The following is a 24,350-nucleotide window of genomic DNA, read 5'->3' as shown; positions in this document are numbered from 1 at the left end:
GGGGCTTTCACTCCATAGGGTAGCAAGGCAGGGTCTGGGGAGGCCGAGCTTCTGTGTCTGCCATGACTGGCAATGGATTCAGAAGCATATATACCAGAGTAATTTTTAAGTCATTTCTTCCTGACCATAATGTTTTGAATGTCTAAGAGGGTCTGATTATTGTCTTATTTGCAACTTCAGTCAGTGGTCATATCTTGAATATTATTATTTTGTTAGTATTTGTTAATGAATATGACTAGAATTAATCTCCTAAATGACATTCTGCAAGATAACAAATTCTGATGGTCTGCTCTTCTCATTCCCAATTCCTATTTCTGCTTTAAAAATGGAATGCAGGTCCTCACTTTACTTATCAATGCAGCCTATAAACCCAGTCGTGTCCTTCGAGAGTTGCAGCTGGACAAAGACTCCGTATGGCATGGATGTGGGGAGGTCCTAAAAGCCAAGTGAGTAGCCTCCTCTGCCCTTTATTCTTCCTGTGTTTAACAGGCCACAGAGCCCATTCTGCCACACATCATGTTAGAATATTATATCCCCTCGGCCTGTTCTTCTTCAGCTATTTGTGGTGAAGAACTAGATTAATTTTCTTTTGTAAGTTTCCATCATGTCTTGAGCCAATACTATTATAAAATATGGTAAAAATGAGTTACAAGAAATTTGAAAGTTATAAGACATAAAATGCAAGAATATTTTTTTTGTTTTTAGATTTTAAGAACCATAAAATTACCGTTGCAAATTACTGTGTAAGTTTATAAACATTTACTCTTATATTCTGACCCTGTCAGCATGACCATTGACAGGTTAACATGACCCATGACCATACTCGGAGGATCACTGCCCATGGGTAAAGGAAAGCCTTAGTGCAAGTCACTTTTCTTTCAGTAGTTAGTGTAGGAGTTCCTACTTGAAAACCTTAAACTGAGAAACCAGAAAGCAAGAGCCTTACTTGCTAATATAAAAAACTCAACGTTTATCTGTCATAGCTTAAGAGATAAATTTAAGTACAATATGCATAAACTCATTATTTTTAGAATTCTTAAACTATAAACGACATAGACTGATCTGAGAAGCAAAGATATTTTTCAGGTCTGTGAATGCACTTGATTTTCTCTGGGTAATCACTAGCCCAGTAAACTTGGTCTCTGGCGTCTTCCACGGCAGATACAAAGGAAAGAGTTACCGGGCTACTGTTGAGGTAGTGAAGACAGCAGATCGGGTGACTGAGTTCTGCCGGCAAACCTGCATCAAGCTGGAGTGCTGTCCGAATCTCTTCGGCCCACGGATGGTTCTGGACAAATGTTCTGAGAACTGCTCTGTGCTTACAAAGACCAAATATAGTGAGTCAGCTTTTTCAAATTTGTTAACTATGACAGTTGGCTATACTTTATATCTTGGAAAGTTTTTATTTTGCAGATACTCACCTATAACAGAGGTATACAGACTGTTTCTGTAAGGACCAGATAATGAATATTTTAGGCTGTTAGACATATGATCTTTGCTGCATATTCTATTCTGTTTTATTTTCTGTCTTTTATTTTCACTTTCTTTAAAGAACACTTTTAAAGATTAAAAGCCATTTTAGCTTGAGGGCCATACCATATTTGGCCCACAGACTCATGTGCTAATTTGCACGTATAGAATGTGTACAAATTACCTGTTGCATATGATAAGGATATGTGATTCATTCATACAGGCTGCAAGTATTTATTATGTGTCCACTGTGTGCCACCACTGTTCTATCATTGAGATGCTACAGTAAAGAAAAATAAATTCCTGTACTCATGGAGTTTACATTTTAATGTGGAAACAGTTAATACATAAGTGAACACATAGGGACAGGTACTATGGAGAAATACAAAGCAAGATAAGCAAAGTAGGGGAGTGGGGAGTAAGGAAGGCTAAGAGGTGGGGTAGTTCAGAGGTAGTTAGGGATGTCTTCCTGCCTGCTCCTGAAGGAAGCAAGAGAGCCAGCCAGAGAGAACCAAGGTGAGAGTGTTCTGGGCAGGGGGCAGCAAGAGTGCAGGCAGGAGCAGAAGCTTGCTTTGTGTCTGGAAGGAGCAGCAAAGAAGCCTTGGTGGTTGGGAGGCATCAACAGTAGGAGAGAGGGTAGTTGTGGGCCTCACTCAAAACTGTCACAGCAACACCTGTTCCCTCATTGCTTATCTTCTCCCATGTGAGTGCACGTGTGTGCGTGCGTACACACACACACACACACACACACACACACAGTCATACAAGATGAAATTTCCAATTTGGAATCCTTGTCCAGGCATTGTTGCCCACAGACAAAATTCTGATCCTACTTCCTTAAATTTTACAAGCCATGATGTCATTTGGGAGAATTAATACAGAGGAAGATTTTACCTTGTTAAATTTGAAGATTTCTTTTAGGGATCTCTAATCCTGTGCCTCTTAAACTTTATCATGCATGCAGATCAGCTGAGGATCTTGTTAAAATGAAAGTTCTGATTCATCAGGTCTGTGGGTATCTGGGGTCTAAATGCGTCTGCTTTTCCAACAAATTCCTAGACACGGTTGATGCTACTGATCTGAGGTCATTTAGCATGATCAGCTTGCTAATCAGTGTTTGAATCGCAAAATCATTTGGGAGTCTAACAACGTTGTAGTTTCTATTTATATTTGTTGGATTGTAAACTCCTTAAGGCAGGGATTGGTGTTAGCTTATTATAGTGTCAGATTCAGTACTTAGTTTAGCAAATTGCAAGTTGACTACATTTATTTTTCACAATGATATAAGCCTAGACTTTAGGAGAGTGTGTTTACAATTTTTCTCAGTAATTTGAGTGATATCAAATGGATTTATATCCTGTAGAATTCATTTTCATCTTAATATATAACTAGTATATATATTTAGAGGCTAGAATGTATATGGTTCCTTTTTGGAATTGTCTTTATATTCTCAAATTTATATGAAAATGCACAGGACCTAGAATAGCCAACACAATCCTGAGAAAGAAGAATAAAATTGTAGAACTTACTCTCTGACTTTGAGTTTTACAATAAAGATAGCGTAATCAGTAGTGGGGTGATTGAAATAGTCACACAGAGTGATGGGACAGAACAGAGGGGCCAGAAATAGACCAAAGTTTATATGGTTAAGTGATTTTTAGCAAAGATAAAAAACTTAACAGGAAAAGGAAGTTCTTTCAATAAATGTTACTGGTATAATTAGATTTCTAAATCAAAAAACTCCTTGGCTCCTACCCCACTCTATATGAAAATTAATTCAAGGTGCATCATAGGCCTAAGGTAAAAGCTAAAACTTTAAAGCTCCTCGAAAACAAGAAGGATATCCTCAAGATCTCTAGGAGGTCATAGAATACACTAACATAAAGGGTAAAAAAAAAATAAAAAACTTCTCAGAAAGTTCCCTCCCCTCCCCTGAATAAATAAAATCTTTTTTAAAAAAATAAAGACTTTATTCACAAGAGACACAGAGAGAGAGAGACAGAGACATAAGCAGAGGGAGAAACAGGCTTCTCCCAGGGAGTCCGATGTGGGACTCAATCCTGGAACCCCCAGGTCACGCCCTAGGCCAAAGGCAGACACCCAACCACTGAGCCACCCAGGTGTCCCAGAATTTCTCTCCAGGATATAGTAAACACTCCCACAGCTCAGTAATAAGAGAAATTTGGAAGCTAGAGAAAGCTGGTAGTTATACGACATTGTGAATATGCTAAAAATCACTGAATTGTACATTTGAAAATGGTTAATTGTATATTTGATTTTTTTACCTCAATTTTTAAAAAATTAAAAAGGAAAAAAAATGTTCTGATAGATAATGGTGATTGTTGCAAACATACTGAATATCCTAAAAAAGAATCACTGGATCTGTACATTTTAAAATGATGAATTTTATTTTGTGAATTATATCTCAATAAATAAAGAAGGAGAAAGAGAAAACCATTTTAAAAATAAACAAAGAGTAGATGCTGCATAAAAAATATACATACATGTCCGATAAGCACATGAAAATATGTTCAGTATCATTAGTCATCAGGGAAATGCAAATCTAAACTATAATAAGAAATTACTAGACATTCACTAAATTAGCTAAAATGAAAAAGATGGACAGTCCCACAAATTGGCAGCTAGCTCTCTTATACATTGCTGTTGGGAGCATCAAAACTGTGTAACCCTTTTAGAAAACTATTTGGAAGTTTCTTTAAAAGTTAATCCTCCATCTACTATATGACCCAGCAGTTCCATCACTGTTTACCCAAGGAAAATGAAAATATGCCCACTAAAAGCCTTGGGCAAAAATGTTCATTGCCAGATAGTAACAGCCAAAACCTGGAAATGGCCCAGGTGCCTGTCAACAGGAGAGTAGTTAAAATAGTATATTCTCTACAAGGAAATGCTATTTATTCATCAGTAAAAGAGAATGACGTATTGATACACACAGCAGAGGGGAAACTCAAAAACATTATGCTGAGTGAAAGAAACCTTGTCCAAAGAGTATCTACTGAATGTTGCAAAGATGAGGCAAAACTGACCTATATTGATGGAAATTAGAATCCAGTTGTGGTTGCCTCTGGTGAGGGGGACTGACGGGGAAGGGAGAAGTTCTGTATCTCGATAGAGGGAAGGTTATTCAAGTTTATGCATTTGTCAGTACTAAGTATACTGCACATTTGAGAGCTGGACAGTTAAGATTGTTTCATGGTATATAATTAAACCTTAATCAAACACAGTGTACCTGTTTTCTCCTGTGCTAGTAGGATCTCTTGTGTGAGGTGTACAGAAACCATGAAGCTACTTCATTGTTCTTTGTCATTCCCATTTAGCACACTATTATGGAAAGAAGAAAAATAAAAGAATTGGGAGGCCACCTGGTGGGCATAGCAACTTAGCATGTGCCCTGAAAAAAGCCAGTAAGAGGAGGAAGAGGCGGAAAAATGTTTTTGTCCATAAGAAGAAACGCTCCTCTGCATCTGTTGATAACACCCCAGCAGGCTCACCCCAGGTACGAGATTTGTGATGGACCCATCCTGTCTAGAAGCTGAGAGATCACTGCCATACACTACAGACACAGATCCCTGCCCAATGAAGGTGGTTTTGTGGCACAGAGCTGGTTTGTTGGGAATGTCAGTGAGACTTTTCTCTCTGTTTGCTCTAGGGAAGTGGAGGTGAAGATGAGGAGGACCCAGATGAAGGAGATGACGATTCCCTCAGTGAGGGCAGTACATCTGAGCAACAGGACGAGCTACAGGAAGAGTCAGAAATGTCAGAGAAGTCATGCTCTTCTTCGCCTACCCAAAGTGAGATCTCTGCATCACTGCCTCCAGACAGACAACGGAGAAAAAGAGAGCTTCGCACTTTCTCATTTTCTGATGATGAGAATAAACCTCCTTCACCAAAGGTACCCATTTAAAAAATATGATGCCTTTTATTTCTGTCTCTAGAGTTTTCTAAAATCTGATTGTTAATGATGTCAGCATTCCATTTTTTTTTTTTTTAAGATTTTATTTATGTGAGAGTGTGAGTGAGAGAGCACGAGCTGGGTGGGAGATAGAGGGAGAAGCAGAGTCCCCTCTGAAGAGGGAGCCTGATGCGGGGCTAGATCTCAGGACCCTGGGATTGTAACCTGAAGTGAAGGCAGACGCTCAGCCAACTGAGCCACCCAAATCCCCCCATTCATTTCAGTACAGGCTTCAGTTGAATTTCTCAGGTCTCTTTTTAAAGAATTCCAAATTCAGTTGCAAGGATTATTTGGAGATCAACTATTTTGTTCTATTTTTTAATGTATTTATATTTAATACATACATATTATATACATATATGCGTATTATATCACATACACATTACAAGAGTGGCAGTTAAGTCACTGTTTTAAAACTGGGTTGCATTTTACATGTATTGCCATAACTGAAGCAGTAAATTATTTCTCCTGATGATTTAATTAAGCATTCTTCCTTCCAAAGTAGCATCCTGTTCATTGGAGCACCTTACCAGACAGTGAGTCAAAATAGACCAGGGAACAAATGGGAGGTTAAAAACCATTTTCCTCTGTTAAATTGTCCACATTATTTGTGCTGAAAGTTTGAGATACATTCTTCCCCCATTGATATTTCTTATTATAAAAGCCAATCATTTCCTGAGTACCTAGCGTATATGGACCTTGGCCATCTCTGTTGGGAGAAATCATGCCCTAAAACCACTTAAAACCTGCCTCAAAGGATTATGAATTTATATAGAGAGACTTTTTAAGAATAAACTAGCTCTGACACCATTTGGTTTGCTTTGTTGTGGGCAATGAAGGAAATAAGAATTGAAGTTGCTGAGAGGCTTCACCTGGACAGTAACCCCCTGAAGTGGAGTGTGGCAGATGTTGTCCGGTTCATCAGATCCACTGACTGTGCGCCTTTAGCGAGAATATTTCTAGACCAGGTAATTATAGAGACCTTTGATTTTTAGTAATTTGTCTCTTTAGTAAAGGACTGTGGATGTAATAGCAATTTATTTACAAGTCTGAAGAAAAATATTTCTATCCAAAAGAAAAGAAATGTAGATCTAGAACATTTTAGGAATCGAAGTAAAAGGATTGTAAAAGATTGTGATTCCCGACTTCCCTCACAATTGAAGCAGATGATCATTGTGTTGCCATTTTCTTTAAGACTTTGTTTTCACCCCCCAGATATTTAAATGGCTTAAAATTAAACATGCCATGCTTAATTGTGCTCTTCTTTTCCAAAATAATGATTTGCTTGCTTTTAAAAATAATTAACATCTGTAATGTGTTAGGTTCTAAACTGATTGGTGATCAGTTTTAAGGCAAGTTTTCTGAAACAGTCTGTGACCTTAAACCAATATTAAAATAATTTTTTTTTGATAATTGGGGGATTCCAAGCTGAACATCTTTGAAGAGCTCATTAGGCTTTTATGAATGTTACAGAGTAGGAAAACGTTGAAGTTTATAGTTAATATTATCTTTCAGATTTAGAAAGCATCCTCTAAGAGATGTTTCTTTTGGCACATTTGATTGCCAGTTACAAAGCTGGTTCGTTTACTGCATTTTTGCAGAGCAGAAACTGTAGAATTGATTTTTAATCCTCAGTAAAAGTTTATCATTAACCTAAAGATTCGTTAGTGTGGAGGACTACATGGGGCACTTAGAAGAATCTATGTGATACTTGTGTAAAGGGGAAAAGTAAGTCGGAAAGCACAGGGACTCTGATTTTGACACAAGCCAAAGGGAACAGGGGTCTCTTGATTGACCAGCGATCCATGGGCACATCATAGATAATGTGTATTTTATGCTTTAACAGGAAATTGACGGGCAGGCCCTGTTGCTCCTTACCCTTCCCACTGTTCAAGAGTGTATGGACTTAAAATTGGGCCCTGCCATCAAACTCTGCCACCACATAGAGAGAATCAAGTTTGCTTTCTATGAGCAGTTTGCCAACTGAGAAGGACAACCAAAGTGAGCTGTGTCTTTGAAGCACAAATGCAGCAAATCCTTCTCCCCGCTCTACCAGTGGAGCTGAAACAGCCCTGGGGCTCTGGGCCCAACAGAGGTCGGCTTGCTCTCTTTGCACTTTCAGGGAAGGAGGACCCACACTGAGGAAGCAAAAACTACACAGAAGTGGCTCTTCTACCAGTGGAAATGTGGGCATCTCTTGGTAAGCAGATTGCAGTTTAAAAAAAAAATAAAGGTTGTGAAGAAAAGACTCCTGTAAGAAGAATAAGCATTTCCAGTGGTGTGGCCTGAAAATGAAGAATAATCTAGGCTGCTGGAAAGCACCCTTATGGTTGTTTCCTTTCTGTTCTGTCCTTCCCATTGTAGATTGAACTTTGTTCTCTACTTTCTCTTTCTTGGAAAGAGAGGACATAGCTTTAAGTCAGCACTGATTTGGGACTGTGCCTAAGGCATATCAGTGCTTCATTGTCATTGTGTTTTTAAGCTTTTTTAAATTAAAACAGTTCATTTTGGGGATGATTACGTGGCTCTAGGGTTTTGAATGTACAGTCACACTTTGATCCATTTTAAAATCTATTCTTAGGAGTTCCTTTGTTTACTACCTCTGTTGATGATTGAGCTTACAGCCATGTATAAGATTTTTTTTGTATGATGCCATTTTTAAGCTACATGAACACTAAAACTATGATAGAAGCTGGAGGGAAGAAAACACTGTCTGCTTTCTTAAAAATACCATGTAAGCACTTATACCAGTTCCTGGCCTGACATGAAAACCCTGCTGTTATTGTTTCCCATCTGGACCCAGTTTGGGCTCCCTGTTTTAGGTGGTCTCTCAAAAGATTGTGGGTTTTTTTGTTTAGTTGCTTTCTCCCCATCAGTCCTCAGAGGGACTTCAGTGGCTCTTATTTTATGTTTACTTTCCTCTACATTTGTCTGTTTCATTTCTAGAGTCCTCACTTTGGGTAAAACTCAGGTGTTCCTTGGACCCATAGGAAAACCCATTTAACTTTCTTTCTCGATGTCTCCAGGCAGAGAAGGTAGAAGCACAATAGAACGTTTCTGGGGGTGATGCAGAGCATGGAGTTTCTGTAACATTGTGTCCTCAGAGGCTGCATGAAGATTGAGAGGTGGTTAAGGATTCTGGAAACCTCTTTGCCTAGTCACATTTACTCATCTTCTTGGTTAAATCTTTAAATTGAAAGTAATCTGCAGGCTGAGGATTCCCGCTCAACAGTGCAACAACTTGGTTTTCTTATAGGTGTTTCTTTTGGCCCAGCTCAAGTTGACATGAAACTACAGGTGAATTTTCACTTAGGATTGCACGGCTAGGTACTATAGGACAATAAATAGCATCTGCTGTGCTGTTCCAGCCAGGAGGAAAGAGGAAAGACATGCATATAGATTGCTTCCTTTAAATGGTTTGCATTGCTGAGTGTTTTTTTTTTTTTTTTAATCATCCTAGTTACCTGCAAATTTTAACCTAATCACTCATCTTCAAGATTTGAAAATGTTTTAAAACTACAAACCTGGTGAATTCTAAACAGTTATAGAAATATAAGGTAATATTATTACAAATTTAAACTGATTGTTGATTTTTTCACTTTTCTTCCTCTCCTCCACTCCAACAGTTTATGGACATTGGCAGACATTCTGAAGTCTGCACCTTCTCTTCATTAGATCATTTACAACCACCTTAACTCAAGCCCTCCAACCAAACCACATATGAGAAAGCCTCAGTTCTTTGCCCAGGTTACCACCAGATAGACCTGGAAAGAAGCTTCATTTAAGTTAAAGTTAATATGTTTGAATCTACTCAGAGATCCAGTTTTTTAAAATGTAATTAATTCTATGCCTATAGAAGAAAAGCATATATAAGATGCTTGGGAACAGTTAATGTTATGTACATGAACTTGGGCGGGGGTGTATCTTTTACATAATTAAAGTTCCTCAGAGCTCAGCAGTTAAGGCACTAAGGCAAAGAGAGTTCCTTCAAGAAGATCAAGGGAAAAAAACATCTAGACTTACTTAACGTTTTATTTAGGGAAATGAGATTTACTTCCTATGAGAGGAAATTGACCAATTGAATACCTTATATTGTCTCTCTTTTACCTTCTCCAAAACCATAGGTAAAGGGGGCGCCTGGAAAGGTGAAACTCACAGCCCTGAGTAGTCTTGACTCTGGATATAGTCAGGGCTCAGCTGGCTTCTCTGTCTATATGGTGATTATTCAAGCTTAGCTTTCTCCTAGAGAGAAGCTGACTCTAAGTTGGGTTCCCTTAATATTTCTTGCATTTTCATGGTAAGATACAGTTTCTCAGGCAACTTTAAAAAATTGTATGCCCCTACCCCCACACCCAGTATTAAATAAGAGAAGGTAATTGTTTGAGAATTTGGCACAGGGCAGCTTTTTTTTTTTTTTTTTTTTTTTTTTTTTTTTTTTAAGTATAAAATTTAGACTCCATTTCCCTCATAAAGCCACTGGGCCCTGACTGGACAACAGTGACAGTCTGATTCCTCTGATTCTAAAACAGATTTTAAACCTGATAGTAACTCACCATGTTGGGGTAAAATGTATATTACACATGGTTACATGAACTTTGTTTTTTAAAGGTTGATACCCTCTTCAGTTTATGAGGTACATTGTAAGGGGCTGCATTTATCTGAATTTCACCTTCAGCTGGTCCCACTGCTGCCCGAGGTCAGAAAGTTTCCCATGATCCATTTTTTGATTCTGAATTGACAAAATTGGAAGCAGGTGAATGAACTGTATCAGCCTCCTGGACCTTGAAGTTGACCGACCACTAATAGCCTATGTTAGTATGTTAGGGAAACCTTTTATTGTGCATGAAGATTTGCTGTTACATTTTGACTGTATTTTGGGAGCTTCTGGAAACCATGCTGTTTTCCTTTGTAAACTGCCCTTGTCTTCCTCAGTGGAAGGAGAGTTGAGGTGTCTATGTAGGGGATGTGTTACTGGGACTTTACCTATCTGCCTCTCTTTAGCAGTGTAGGTGGCTCCCAGCATCTGTGTTGTGGGTACATGAGGTCAGGGAAGGATACTTAGCAGCCTCTGGAAGAGATGGACTTCTTGGCAAATATTTATTGAATTATGATAGAGGCAGACATGGAAAACCAGTTCAGAGCTTGGCCTTTATATGCCTCTTATCCTGGAAATAAAATTATTTTCACTGTGAGAGAGAGGGCCTTGGACCAAAGCTTCCTGAGGACTTGAATATATTTTTTCTCACTCTCTTTTATTAATCCTGTCACTAATGCAGTACCTGAATACAGATTAAAAGCTTTAGGAGGCCTTCAATAGGCAGGACTCAGAACCATTCCCCCTCTCGCAAGCCAAAAAGTATTTCTGGGGGACAGAATATCAGGAAATTGTTAACAGTAGGTAAGAATTATCTAGATGGGAATTTTGGGAAAGCTCACAGACACATTTACTTGGCACCTATGACCAAAGACTTATATTGAAGACCCCATTCACTGGTTTGATTGATGACCTCGGAAGCTCTGAGAGAGATGTTAGGAGCTCAGTATCAACAGTGGAAACAGGTATTGGGTTTGAGCAATGGTCCTGTATACTAGGGATGAGTGTGTGTGTGTGTGTGTGTGTGTGTGTGTGTAAACTCAAAAATGTTCTGTGTTATCATTTGGCCTAAGGAAGATAAAGGAAAAGACGTCACTAACAAGTATAAATCTTGGTGGGAACAAGGGGACCCCCTTTTAAAATTTGAATGTCTCTGGTCCTGGGTCCACTCTAAATAACCATGTGTCGTGGTCATGGTTGTGGTGCTGTCTCACACAGAAACTCTGTAGAGCAAAGTCTCCTGCAAAGCCAAAAAGAAATCAGTCCCTTTCATGCAACTGTAATTCTTCTGTGACTTGATTCACTTTATAATGTTCTGTTTGTGAATTATGATGATTCTCACTCCTTGTGTGAGAATGTATGAACTTTGGAAATTTGAATCTATCCAAGTAAGCCACCTGTGGATTTGGAGTTTTTGCAGAAGAGTTCTAAACTCAAAGCCCAGTCAATGGATCTGGTTCTAAGCCTTCTTACTTGGGGTTTCCTCTGTACTTGTTCCAGACCACATAGGTAATAGCCTTGTTTCTGAGGGCAGCCTTCAGGATGAAGGTGGAGAAGGTGGTGGGCAGTAAATGCACAGATTTTCTTGCTTCTGGTGTTTCAGAACTCTTAGATTTTTCACAAGAACCAGCAAAACCAGGAGAGGGGGAATGGAGAAATAGGCCTAAAACTTCTTCCCCTTATATCTTTTCTGACTTACCATACTATTTGGGTCTGTCCTGGTGCTATGGCCTATCACAAAGGACTATTTTAAAAGAGAAACAATCTACAGCCTTGGTGGACAAGTCCTCAACACCAGCAGTCAAGTGTGAACCCTAAGTCATAGGAAGCAAGGGTCTCTATTTGGGGGGGACAAAGGATGACACTGCCTAGTGAGATGATGCCACCATTGCTAATGGGGTGCCTGTTCTCAGGATGTGTGGAAACTCAGTCATGACAGGTTTCTACATGATTTAGTTAACCTAACTGCATGCCTCGCTTGGCAGAATGCAGGTTAGCAAATAGTGCTGGAAGGATGAGGATTTACCTTTGGGGTAAATCAAATCACACAGCAGATGACTCAAGGACCCCCATACAAAGTTCAGACAAAGTTAAAACTGGACAGTTCCTTATCTCCTTTTGTAAGAAGGCTCTACGGAATTGTAGTTTGAATGCTTCTTTTGAGATTTTAAGTGCTCATTTCTTCTTCCTTTCTTCCCTTTTTTGGTTGAATATTCTCTAAAGACAATCAGAGGCCTGCCAGGGTGGGACTTCTGGCTGGTTCCAGCACTGTCCTTAGGCCTTTTTCTAATACTAACTTATTGGAACTGATGCACTTTGTTTATGCTTTTTTTTTTTTTTTTAAAGCTGCTTGTTTGGAATGAAACGAAATGCATATTGCATTGTATCCTTCCTGCTTGCTGTTTTTCTCTTAATTTTAAAAGTTATGCATTGAGGATAAAGTATAACTAAGGAGAAATATGCACAAGAATACCTATTAAAATAACTCCCATCAAGTTTGATGGGTATAGCTTCAAGGGATTAAAAAATAATTATTTTGGATGAATATTTTGCGTGGGGTTTTTTGTAAATAAGAGTGTATAATAACTTGTGGTATATTATGACAGTTTTAAGTGGTTGTAAGAGAATTAAAACAGGTCTTAAGCTATGTTTAACTTCATTTGACAGCAAAGAAGACATCTTGACCAGAGTAAATTCTTCAAAACTCTTTCCATTGGGGCCTCAGAATCATCTCTGAAGAGAGGAGAAAGTTCCTTTTTACTTCAAAAAAATGAAACTTTCCAGAATTCTCCCCCCTCTCCTGCTGTCTGATCTTTACCCTTTGGATTTAGGTACTTTTGAATTGCATTTTAGGAAAGGTAGGAAGAGCAGAATATCCCCACAGCGACATTGCTCCTGGCATTGGGGAATCTGCCCTGATCTCGGAAGAATGCTTCTTGTTTGCCTACATTTGCCTTGGTACAGCAGCAACGGGCCTTAAGGATCCCTTCACATCTGGATGAGCAAAGCAGTGCTTTGCAAAAACTTCATTCTTCAGCTCTGTGTGCAACTTTCCTTAAGCTGCCTGTATCTACAAGCAATTAACAGTCTCCTTATACTCAGCCCACAATCTCTTCTGCTTTAAGTACATATCCTCTCATTTGGTTCCCTCTGAACCCGAACTGTAACTGTTGAGCATCCCCATAAGAGACCTTCTTAGACTTAAAGACAGTAATGCAATTTTCCCTTACCTATTTATTTTCTTAACCTGATTTTCTGTATTTTCCCATGGTCAATACTTGTGGAGAGTTTTAAATTTTATAAATTAAAATTCAGTTTAATTTAAAAAAGTGTTGCCATGTTCTCTGTGCCAGGCACTATGCTGGATTCATGGGTGAATTAAAAACCAGTTCCCACCCTCAAGAGGCTCATGCTCAGCTGTGAGAGAGAGATGTCTAATGTAGCAGTGTGAAAAGCTGTAGTGGAGCAGTATACACCAGGTGATGTCGAAGCCCGCTGGGGAGACGGAGGTCAGGCAGGCTCAAAGCACCAGTAGTGAGTTAGCGGTTCATTCAGTAGGGAAAGGGGAACAGTAGTACATGCAGCTAGAATGCCATTTATGACACACACAGGTGCAAAGTGCATTGTAAGAGAAGGGCTAGAGAATTGGCTCTCGGGAGCCAATACCATTTTTGTTCTCTGGATAATCAGGCTAATATTCCTGTTAACCCAGAAAGCTTTTGTATGGCATTTAGCCTTTTTGTTGGAATTCCTTGGTGGCTGTCTTTTAGGGGAAATTTCCCTAAATATGAATTTATTCCACAAATTGTAGTGCAGTGTCTACTGGAATAATACCATGCGTACACTGTCATTAAGTGGATACAGCAGGAAGGCTAGGGACTGGAGAGCACCAATAGGAGGTGTCTGGAGAAGAGCCACAGGGGCTGGGAGGGCAGATGGGAGAATAGGGACTAACCCCTAGTAGAGGTAGAGAGCTGGTTCCAAGGAGTCAAAGGGTTCAGGTGGGAGTAAAAGTGCATGGTGGAGGGGGATGTTAGAGACACTGGCAGTTGCCAACAATTGGACTTTATGAAGCACGTTCAAAATGAACACGATGGGGCTAGGTTCACGTTTTCAGTATAAACCTTGCATATTTCTAAACGACAGCGACTGGATTAAAATGATCATTTACATAATGTTTAGGGAAGAAAAATCGACTCGGGCCTGATTGACGAATCTAAAATGAGCTTTTGGCTACAATATTCGTTCCAACAAGGAAAGTAGAAGGACGCCAAACGTCTGGATTAGAAGGAATATGCCTGTGTGCAGAGTCTTGGATTGTTTTCCTCACCGCCTCCTGCAGAATAATCTAGGCTGCTTGCTGAAAGTGCGGGTTATCCTGCCCTGCCTGTCTCAGAACTACTGAGTCGGAATCTGAGGGTGGAACCCAGGCGTATTTTTAATAAATCCTGCAGGACATGAAGTCTTCAGCTTAGAAAGGAAAAGCATTTAGGCGTCCCGGCCCGGAGCTCAGGGTCGCCGCGCTCTCCTGCTCGGCTCTACCTGTGGCCGGGTCTCACGGCCCGGCCCCGCCCCCGCCCCCGCCCCCGCGCCCGGCTGGAGCCCCGCCCAGGGGCGGGGCCAGCGGGAGCGGCCGAGCCCCGCCCCCGCGCCCGGCCGAGCCAATCAGGCGCCGCGGTCTCGGACGTCGGGTTACGCGCGGCGGCGAGTGGGCCGCGGGGCGGAGGCACCGGCTCCCGGCTCGGACTCCCGGCCCCGAGCTCGGCGGCGCGGCCCCCGCAGGCAGCGAGGCCGGGCGGGCGGGTGGCCGCGGCGCCCGCGCCCCTCCGCCGGGCCCGCCATGCAGGGCGCCGCCGGGAACGCGAGCCGCGGGCTGCCGGGCGGGCCGCCCTCCACCGTCGCGTCCGGGGCGGGCCGCTGCGAGAGCGGCGCGCTCATGCACAGTTTCGGCATCTTCCTGCAGGGGCTGCTCGGCGTCGTGGCCTTCAGCACGTTGATGCGTGAGTCCCGGACCCCGCCGCCCCACAGGCCCTGTGCGACCCCCGACCCCCGGCCCCGCAGGCCCGGCCCCGCCTCGCGGAGCCTCCTGCCGGAAGAGCCGAGGCCTGGGGCCCGGGGCCGTCGGCGGGGGCCTCCTGCCCGCGAGCGCGGGCCGGGCGTTCCCGGACGGGTCCTGAGCCCCTCGCCTCGTTCCGACAGCCTCCAGCCCTACAGCGCGCACACGCCCCTCCTCCGGGAGGACTCCCGGAACTCGCCCCCCGCTAGCCTGTCATCGCAGATTCAGGCCACCGCACTTTCCCGCCGGGGCCGGGAGCCCTCAGCTGGAACAATCCTTTGTGCCTCCTCATGGAGTCTCCTCCTGTCCTCCCCTTCACACTTTGAACCCGCATCCCTAAACCCCCAGTCTGACGCTGGGCTTTTTCCTGCCTCTTCACTCCGCAAAGATCGGCACCTCCCCTCGGCTTTTAAATCCCTCTACTTTGCAATACCTGGACCGTAAGGCCCGGCGTCGGGTTCCCGGTACTACTGCCTCCTACCCCGCCCCCCCTCCCCGCTTTCTCCCAGCTTTATTTTCTGTTTTGGTTGGAGCAGGACCCACCCAGACTGCCTTCAGACCCACGTGTCCTCCTTCCCCTCCTTTCCTCCTGAACTGGTCCACCTGTTCCATCTCTGTCCCAGGCTTTCCTAAATAAGTTGCACCTCAAGCCTCGCCTCCCCTGGCTGTTACCCTGCCCAACCCACCCCATTACTTGTATTTCAAGTTTCCTTCCTTTGCATGAGACTCAGGCAACCTAGTGGCTTAATGGAGAAGGCAACTCAGAGGGTTTGGGGAGACGGCAGAATCCCTGTGCCAAGCCCCCCCCCCCCCCCCCCCAGGAGCCCTTTCTTGAGAGTTTCCTGCTGGAGAAGACAGCCCCAGGTGGCCTTTCTGGAAAACTGGAAGTTTCACCCTGTTGCAGTGTGTGCCATGCGTCGTGGGGTTGTGTTAATTGGTGCACATCCTTCCCTTCATTACAGTGGCAGGAGGCTTCAGTTGGCTGTGGGCCTGGGAGGGCCCCTGTGATCGCATTTTGGGGGAAGGAAGGGTTATAACCATCCGTACAGAGGCATTATTAATTATTCCAAAATGACTGGTTCTCAGAACTTCCCCATAGTGCTCACATGGGCAGAGTGGAAAGTTTCTGCAGAAAAGTACGCTCCTTAGCATCAGGAACAGATGCTGCAGCTGTGGGCATTTGTCTTGTTGGGTGGGGTTGCTGGGGTCACAGTGTTGCCTGTTAGAACACCAGGCTTCGGGTAACCCCGAAGAGGCTGTTCTTGGATTCCACTTTCTTCTGGTTGCCTGGCCTTGATAAATCTTACCACTAGTGTCCAACTGTATATGTATGCCACCTTTTCTTTCCTTTTTAGTCTCTACTTGCCTTACTGTTTTCCCAGCTGAACAAATGCCCACTTGTTCCCACGGTAATAATTTGTGACGACGTAGCCAAAATCAGCTGCTGACTTGGGAGTGTGAACTGTACGTGTGTGTTTCCAAGACATTGTGTGTGGGTCTCCACTCCCGTCCCACTTCTGTCTCCTACAGCTGGCCTTCCTTCCTCTCTGAAGGAACCACAGTCTTACCTTGTATTTTGTTCCCTGACTTAAGATTTCCTAGCCCAGCTCTGCCTCTTTCCGTGGTTTGATTGCTGCTGGTGGCCTGGTGTATTCCTGAGGGCTTGATACTCATGGATCAGAGAGGGAGATGCGGTTTTAACGGGGCAGAGTTGCTCGCTGCCGAGAAGTGTGCCGGGTTGTCTGTGTTCAGAGTGACGGCTCTGGAGTCTTCAGGGACACACTCACTTTGCTTAATCTTCCGTGTGAGCACATGGGCAAACCCCGCTGCGGTTGGTGCTTTCTGTATGCAAAGATCAGACTACAGAGTGGCCTTTTGCTCAGTGTAAGTCTAGACATGGAGGGGGCTTGTGGATGGGCACCGGTTCCTGGGACAGTGATGAGGAGGAGTGACAGAGAGAAGGGGTGGCAACAACCGTGTCTGCCTTGCTTACCTCTTAAACTTGTCATGGGGACAAGGAGGGAATCTCTCAGGGCTGCAGGTAAGTTCTGCTGTGACTCTGCTGGGGACGAGTGAAGGGGTTGGTGGTGCTCTCAGGAAGTGCCTCTGTGAGCAGTTTGGTTTGCCTGGGCTTTGTCCTCCCAGACACAGCGTCGATTCCCCGGGGAGGCAGAGCTGCTGGCAAGAGTGCCAGGCCCCCAGGACAAGTGTCCACCTTGCTGCCCCTGAGGGACGTCTCAGTTTAAGATGAGACCACTTCATCTCTCATCAGTTCCAGGGTTTTCTTTGCTGAGTATATTTTAAATAGCAGTCCCCTCTCCTGAGCTGTTTAAATTAACAGGCCCTACCCTCTTTGGGGTCACAGTCTTTTCTCTCCTGGGTGCTTTTGTCCCCCTCAGCGATGGGCTTGTTGGCTGTCTTCTCTGACACTTCTCCAGTTCTTTGGGGAGGTCCTGCTCCATTTTCCTGTCAGACCAGCTCTGGGGAGGATTTTGATTGTCACAAGGATTTCTCATCCTGGTGCTAGACTCTGTATGGGGGTTTTCAGACAGTCTCAGCCCAGACGATCCAGAGTTAAGAATGCCAGGTGATGTATGTAGCCTGTATTCACGCTGCAGACGTACACGGCTTGTACCCGTCACCATCCACAGGCATGTCTCAGTGTCGGCTAAGACATGTCGGCGTATCTCACGCTGCCCTCAGTGGCTCCACCTGAGCTACCTGCTCTGTACTCGAGGAAAGCTGAACACCCTCAGAGGCAAGCTTATAAAGAGATTTCCCAATCTGGGTTCTCTGGGACATCATCAAGAGGCATTGGTGTCTGAGTAGAAAGCAGTGCTTTCAATGAGGGGGTTTGTCATGACCCACCTGCTCAACCGTTCGTCTTGCTCTGGTAGCTTTATCTCTAGTCTGTGACTCGATGAAGTCACTCAGACCAGAGTCACAGCAGAACAGAGCTCAGCAGGCCAGGAGCTAGCATACTGTTGCACAGCGGCGCTGTGGCCCAGCTGTCAGCCAGAGGTCAGTGTCAGCCAGTGTGTGTGTTGGCATTTGGGAGTGTTGACTCTCGGGATGTGTGATGCCCAGCAAACACAAGCCTCCCTCACCATGCACAAAGTTCTGGGCCGAAGTATAGACGGAATTGGTTTTTAACACAACCAGTGTTTTGAGAGCTTGGATAAGCCTACCTGCCTATTTCTGTGTTACAGATGTGGGGACTACTAGCCAGTTGGGAGAGGGTGTCAGTGTTTTATAGAAACACTGCCAGCATTGAGAAACAATAGTTTTCCTTAAGACCCAGAGTAATATCACAAACCAGTCTGCCCAGTTTTGTAATCTTAATCTCATACAGGAGTCCCTGGTGTTTTGTCACATGGTGAACTGGCCTTCCTTTGTGTTCTGTAGGCACAGAGACCTACTGGGACCACACTCCCTGGTATCCCCTCTTCCCACCCTATCCCAGTCTTTATCTTACGAAATGTCAAACATACAGGAAAGATGAAAAATAATACAGTGAGTACAATATTAGCTCTACCTAGATTCAGAAATTGTTTGTGTTTTGTGTTTTGCCACATTTGTGTGTGCCCCCCCTCTCTCTTTCTATATATATATATACACACACACACACATATATATATATATATATTTTTTTTTTGGCCAAGCCATTTGAAGATAATTTTTTACTTCTGAAAACTTCAATTGAGTCTCCTTAGAGTAAGGACAATCTTCTACATAATCAGAGTTTCACGGTCATGCCTAAGGAAATTTATAACTCCACAGTATCACCTAACAGCCAGTTCATAGCACACTTCCCCACATGTCACAAGTCTCTCAGCAGTTTTTCAAAACTGTGAGCCAGCCAAGGTCCACACAGTTGTGTTTTGAAGTCATTTTTACTGTAGAAAAATCTCACCCTATATGCACCTTTTTTTTCTTCTTTTTTTAATGACACAGCCGTTTTTGAAGAGTGCTGGCCAGTTGTTGTGTGGTGTTCCATGTTCTGGAGTTGTCTGAGTGTTTCCGTGTTGTGGTGTTTGAGCTGCTTCACTGACCCCTGTGTTACCTGAGTTTGGCCTGGAGGAGTTTTTTTTATTATTATTTTTTTAAGGATTTTATTTATTTATTCATGAGACAGAGAGAGGCAGAGACACAGGCAGAGGGAGAAGCAGGCTCCATGCAGGGAGCCCGATGCAGGACTCAATCCCAGGTCTCCAGGATCATGCCTTGGGCCGAAGGCAAATGCTCAACTGCTGAGCCACCCAGGGATCCCCTGGAGGAGGTTTTAGATTCAAGTAACCTTTTTTTTACAGCAAGAACACTCTGTAGGCAGTGCTGTTTGCTTCATATTACATTGTGCCAGGAAGCACATGACATGAGGCAGTCCTGCTATTTAGTAATCGTAGGGTCGATTACTTGGTGGAGGGGTGAGGTCCCTGGATCTCTCCCTTGTAAAAGGTATGTTTTCCCCTTTGCAATGAATAAATGATCTCTGTGATGGTGATACTTTGAGGTCATGTAAATATCCTGTTCCTCAGTAACTTTTCCCTCAGTGGTTACTTGGTAATATAATGGAACATAGTGATGGCTGGAGTGGCACTAGAGCTCAGGAGAGAAGGCCCCTGTCTCTGGGCCGGGCACCCAACACTCACTCAATAAACGTCAATTTCCTTTGCTCCCTCCAGAGTGCCAGCCGAGGCAAAGGCAGAAGAACATCTTTTTTTTCTGTCCCAGGCTGGTATTGTGCCCACAGGGAAAAGGAGCATGGCCAACATTATCGTGGCAGCTGGTTAGGAATCTTTATTTTTAGAAAGTTTTCAGGGTTTCTGAACACTGATTTATCTGGTAGCATGTATCCATAATAGTGATCTCCTTTATTTATAGTAAAACTTAATTAATTTGGAGTAAAATCAGGGCCAGAGGGAGTTGTCTGAATTGGAGGACAGTCTGAGTTGTAGAATAATTTAATGAAATGCATTTTTTAGCCTTTTAAATACCTCTGTCAAGCGTTGCCCTATAGGGGCCTATCAAGCCTCCACTGCTTTAATGATCTGTTTAAAATCCTTTGCAATTAGTATAATATTTGCATGAAGATGAAGTCTCTTTGAAGGAATTTTACAGGTGATTAAAAATAGCAGGATCCCTGGCTCTGGAACCAATTTGACCTGGCTTCCATTTCTGCTTCTGCCTCACTGTGCCCTTGAGCAGCCTACCTGATATTTCCTGAAGGTTCTCTTTGCTCTCCAGTAGGATGGAAATGCTAACTTTCCTGGGACTGTGGGGATTAAGAAGAAGGTCTGTAAGGAAGCCGCATTAGTATCAGACGCATGTTAGGCCCTCCGTAAGGGGCAGGGGTGAAATCATCCTCATTGTGGTTACAGTATTTGCATTATGAGAGTCCATTGAAGAGCATTTCACAAGTGCTTGAGTAACTTGTTTTCTGAATCAGGTTAAACATTTCTCCTGCTATCTTGTTGGCACATCTTTACCTCTCGCCCTCTTTTCATAGACTGCATACCAGTAGAAAACTTGAACACAACCAGCACTGGTGCTGGTAAAATCCAAATTAGCATGTAGAGATGATGCTCTCCTTCCTTTCTTCTCCTACCCCTGACCTGTGTTTTCACCTGCAGAGGCTCACGCGGACCTTGAGAGGGCAGCGGGTAGACTGGGGTGGCTTGGTTACAGGTGATTAATCTGGGTCCCGTGGAGGCGAGTGGGGGCGCTGGCCCCGAGAGCCGGTGTCTTTCCTGAAGCGTGCTCTGTACCGATTTCCCATTGTACTGGTTCTTGTTCCTGGCACTTGATGTACTTCCCAGGCACCCTGGAAGGAACAAGGATAGCGAACAACATCCTGTTAGTAGGTGTAGAGCTGAAATGTAAGCCAGGTCCAGCTAAGCCCCTTCTCCTGACTCCTGCCTGCCTTCTTTGAGCCCCTTTCCACACAGGTGCACTTTGTGAGGATCCTACCCCCTGGCTACTTCACCTCATTTTTTCCAGCTTAAACTACTCTGATTTTCTTTCTTAATAATTCTTTTTTATGTCCAAAGTGGTATCTGGAACTTCAGACTGTTTTATGGCTATTGATAGCATGAAAATATGCATTTGAAGTGACTTACCAGTCATTTTGTGCATATATGAGTGACCTCTGAGGTTTGCTTTCCCAGTCTAGGCTTTGTGCAGGTTCTCTCTGGCTGTGTGAGGGTGGCGACCCTACCTGGGGACTAAGCCATCTGGGGCACTGGGGACGGAGTACAGCTGAGTCCATTCAGTAACTGGTGAGGAGGGCTCTCCAGGCTTTCGGGTTACCTGCTGGTTTTCACAGAATTTGTTACCCTGATGCTGCAAGGAGTGTAGTTAATAACCTCGAGTTAGGGAGAACCTTCAAGTTATCCTTTCCCTCATGTATGTGTGGAAGTGGTCTGTGAGCCTCTCAACCTGCTCCACTACTGGGAAGTTTTCCATCTAACCCAAACTTTTTCAACTTGGCACTGTTGGCATTTGGGGCCAGATAGTTCTTTGCTGCGGGTGCTGTCCTGTGCATTGTTGGGTGTTTAGCAGCACCCCTGGCCTCTACCCACTAGAAGTCAGATCCGCCCCCCCTCCCTTGGGCTGAGACAGATAAAAATGTCTCCAGACACTGCCCAGTCCCTGTTGAGAACTGCCTTTATTCAGTTTGGAGGTCACTCAGTGAACTCTCAGGGGGAGCCCTAGAAAACAGATATGGTCAGTATGTGGTCCCTGAAGGATGAGAACAGTGCCCTGGCAGGGCTTGTTAAGGGCCTGGGTGCTGCATTGACATGGACCTGCTGAGACCTGCACCTTGTCCTCCAGGGGCTCTTGGCTGGAATGGGCTGCAGCCTGGACAGTGCGGAGGTGATCGTGGAAGCCTGGATGGGAAGGGTGAGGGGTTCTGGTTGCGGCCAGGGAAGTGTCCATGGGGAAGCCTTCCGTGAGCACAGCACCAGGAGTGGAAGCAATTCAAAGGGGACATGGAATGATGAGAGCCAAGGCCCAGAGGAGGTTGTGAGCAGGGCCATCATCCTGGGGGCTGGAGAGCATGCAACAGAAGCTTCTAGACAGCCTTCCTGTTCAGTGTAGGCCTCTTTTCCTACAGCTTGCGCTTAAAAAGGAAGATGAGTTAAATTATTGGGGGGCAGATCAGGTTCTGCTTTACCCTGTGCTCCATTTGGATTATTTCCCTGAGAAGGTTTCCTTTGAAGCAGCTTTTTTTTTTTTTTTAAAGATTTTATTACTTTATTCATGAGAGACAGAGAGAGAGAGAGAGAGAGAGAGAGAGGCAGAGACACAGGCAGAGGGAGAAGCAGGCTCCATGCAGGGAGCCTGATGTGGGATTCAATCCTGGGACTCCAGGATCACACCCTGGGCTGAAAGGAGGCGCTCAACCGCTGAACCACCCAGGTGTCCCTCCTTTGAAGCAGCTTTATCACATCCCTTGTGGATCTTACGGGGTCCGTCCCCCCCTCCCCCCTCCCCCGAGGAATAGACTGTACAGCTCCTGAGACATTGCTTTTAGCTAGTAAACAAAGCAGCTCATTATTGCTAATTAGCTTTCACTGGTGGCCCATCACATTACACATGGGTATAGAGGAGGCAGGGATGCTTCCAGCCTCGATTCTGGACAGCTGCTGGAGGTGGCCACAAGACTGCTGCTGGGGTGGTGAGCACGGTCCCAGGCTTTGATGGGCTTGGGCTCTGCTAAAGAACATCTCTTATGAGAACACCAGGTGTCAGCATATCCTAGAAATCCTGTACCTACCACAGGATTGTCAACCACTGAAATCACTTTTGTGCCTATGATGAAAAGACTTCTAACTTGAGTTACTGCAACCCTATCTTAGCGTCTGACACGCCCTCCCACATTTCCTTTGATTTCATGTCCCCTTCATCCTAAAGGGTGTGTTATGCCGCTTTCAGGCCACACTTGAGCCGCTTTGTATGAGGCTGGGCCTTACTTGGGGTGTGCTTTCATGGGGGGGCCGTGAAGTGGCACACAGGATAGGGGAAGTAGGATTACTTGGCTGGCTGGGGCACTCAACCATTGGTTTGTTTTTTTGTTTTTTTGGCTCTAACATTTCTTTGAAAGACTTGGTGTTGAGTATATGGCTTTTCCTATCCCCAGTCAGTGCTAGAAGTCAAGAGCTTTCATGCGTTGTCTTTAGTTTTCTCTTCCATGGACAAATTTGTATGAATAGTAGTTTAGAACACAAGCAGGACCAACCTTATATTTTTTTTATATGTTCACCTCTCTCAAAATGCTTTTTTCCATTCCCCACCCCCACCCCCAGCTTTTGTTCTAAACCCTGAGCTAGCTTCTTTTTAATTTTTTAAATTTTTTAAAGATTTAAAATTTATTTGAGAGAGAGCAAGAACAGGGAACCCAAGACGGAGCTCTGTCCCAGGATCTGAGCATCCAGGGATCATGACCTGAGCTGAAGAGAGATGCTTAACTGACTGAGCCAACCAGGTGCCAGGTGTCTCTCCTCTAACCTCTTAAGCTCATTAGTTTTCTTTATGAGCTTTTCCGTTTTCTTAGAAGACATTTTCACTTAATAACATGGAAAATGATGTAGAGATGCTGGCATCGCTCCAGTTACATGATAAGCCCAAGATGCCATCCTGCAGGAGCAGGGTACACCGCCACTTACCTTGAGGACTTGAGGGCCACATGAGCATCTTGGCCAGGGTGCAGTCAGAGCATGAGAGCAGGTTTTCTATTTGGGTGGTGAGTTTGAGCCCCAAATATTTGCAGGCCGTTCCGACACAGCAGATCTGCTGTTTTCACTGCTGCTCCGACCCTCATTCTGAGCTCTGCAGGGAACTGGGGTCCAGAAGTCTGGGAAAGAGAGGCCAATGATGAGGGGTGGGTGCTGGGGTCCTACAGGCACAGTGGAGGAGGCCTACATGAATGTATTTTCTCTGTCAAGATCCCTGGTTGGTATCCCCATTTCTCTGTGACAAATCTGATCAATTGCTGGCAAAAAATACAAATAAAAATAAAAATAAATAAACAAATAAATAAATAAATTGGCTTTGTGAAAGGAGAGTTAACAAGAACGTTAGATTGCCTCTCAGACCAATGAGCAGATTACATATGGATTTGTTTTTTTTCCCAACATGTTTAAGTAAATAACTTACAAATACTCCAGATAGGTTTAAAAAAAAAAAAGCCAGCAAACACACTGTGGTCTTGCTATGGGCCACCAAACCTGCTATGGTGGAATGATATGCTGGGTGGC

General features: G+C 44.0%; 2 protein-coding genes across 11 annotated transcripts in view; both read left to right on the top strand.

Moving 5' to 3' along the window:
- SFMBT1 (Scm like with four mbt domains 1) overlaps window positions 1-13,366 on the top strand; it is a 125,110-nt gene extending 111,744 nt beyond the window's left edge. For 7 of the 9 annotated variants that reach the window (XM_041761736.1, XM_041761738.1, XM_041761735.1 and 4 more), the window contains 6 exons: window positions 337-446; window positions 1,162-1,337; window positions 4,809-4,987; window positions 5,141-5,383; window positions 6,283-6,411; window positions 7,290-13,366. In XM_041761736.1, coding sequence (XP_041617670.1) covers window positions 337-446; window positions 1,162-1,337; window positions 4,809-4,987; window positions 5,141-5,383; window positions 6,283-6,411; window positions 7,290-7,430 — 978 coding nt within the window. In that variant the 3' untranslated portion in view covers window positions 7,431-13,366. The remainder of the gene's footprint in view (window positions 1-336; window positions 447-1,161; window positions 1,338-4,808; window positions 4,988-5,140; window positions 5,384-6,282; window positions 6,412-7,289) is intronic. The other 2 variants (XR_005988872.1, XR_005988871.1) reach the window with 2 other exon arrangements.
- A 1,379-nt stretch (window positions 13,367-14,745) lies between these two features.
- The window catches only part of STIMATE (STIM activating enhancer), a 49,310-nt gene continuing 39,705 nt past the window's right edge, over window positions 14,746-24,350 (top strand). The window contains exon 1 of one of the 2 annotated variants that reach the window (XM_041761754.1): window positions 14,746-15,037. In XM_041761754.1, coding sequence (XP_041617688.1) covers window positions 14,878-15,037 — 160 coding nt within the window. In that variant the 5' untranslated portion in view covers window positions 14,746-14,877. Of the gene's footprint in view, window positions 15,038-16,286; window positions 17,135-24,350 lie in introns of those variants that run through there. The other variant, XM_041761753.1, reaches the window with a different exon arrangement.

Source organism: Vulpes lagopus, chromosome 7 (assembly GCF_018345385.1).
Source record: "Vulpes lagopus strain Blue_001 chromosome 7, ASM1834538v1, whole genome shotgun sequence".
NCBI lineage: Eukaryota > Metazoa > Chordata > Mammalia > Carnivora > Canidae > Vulpes > Vulpes lagopus.
The sequence above is the reverse complement of the archived record's forward strand: the minus strand, read 5'-3'. Positions and strand labels throughout refer to the sequence as shown.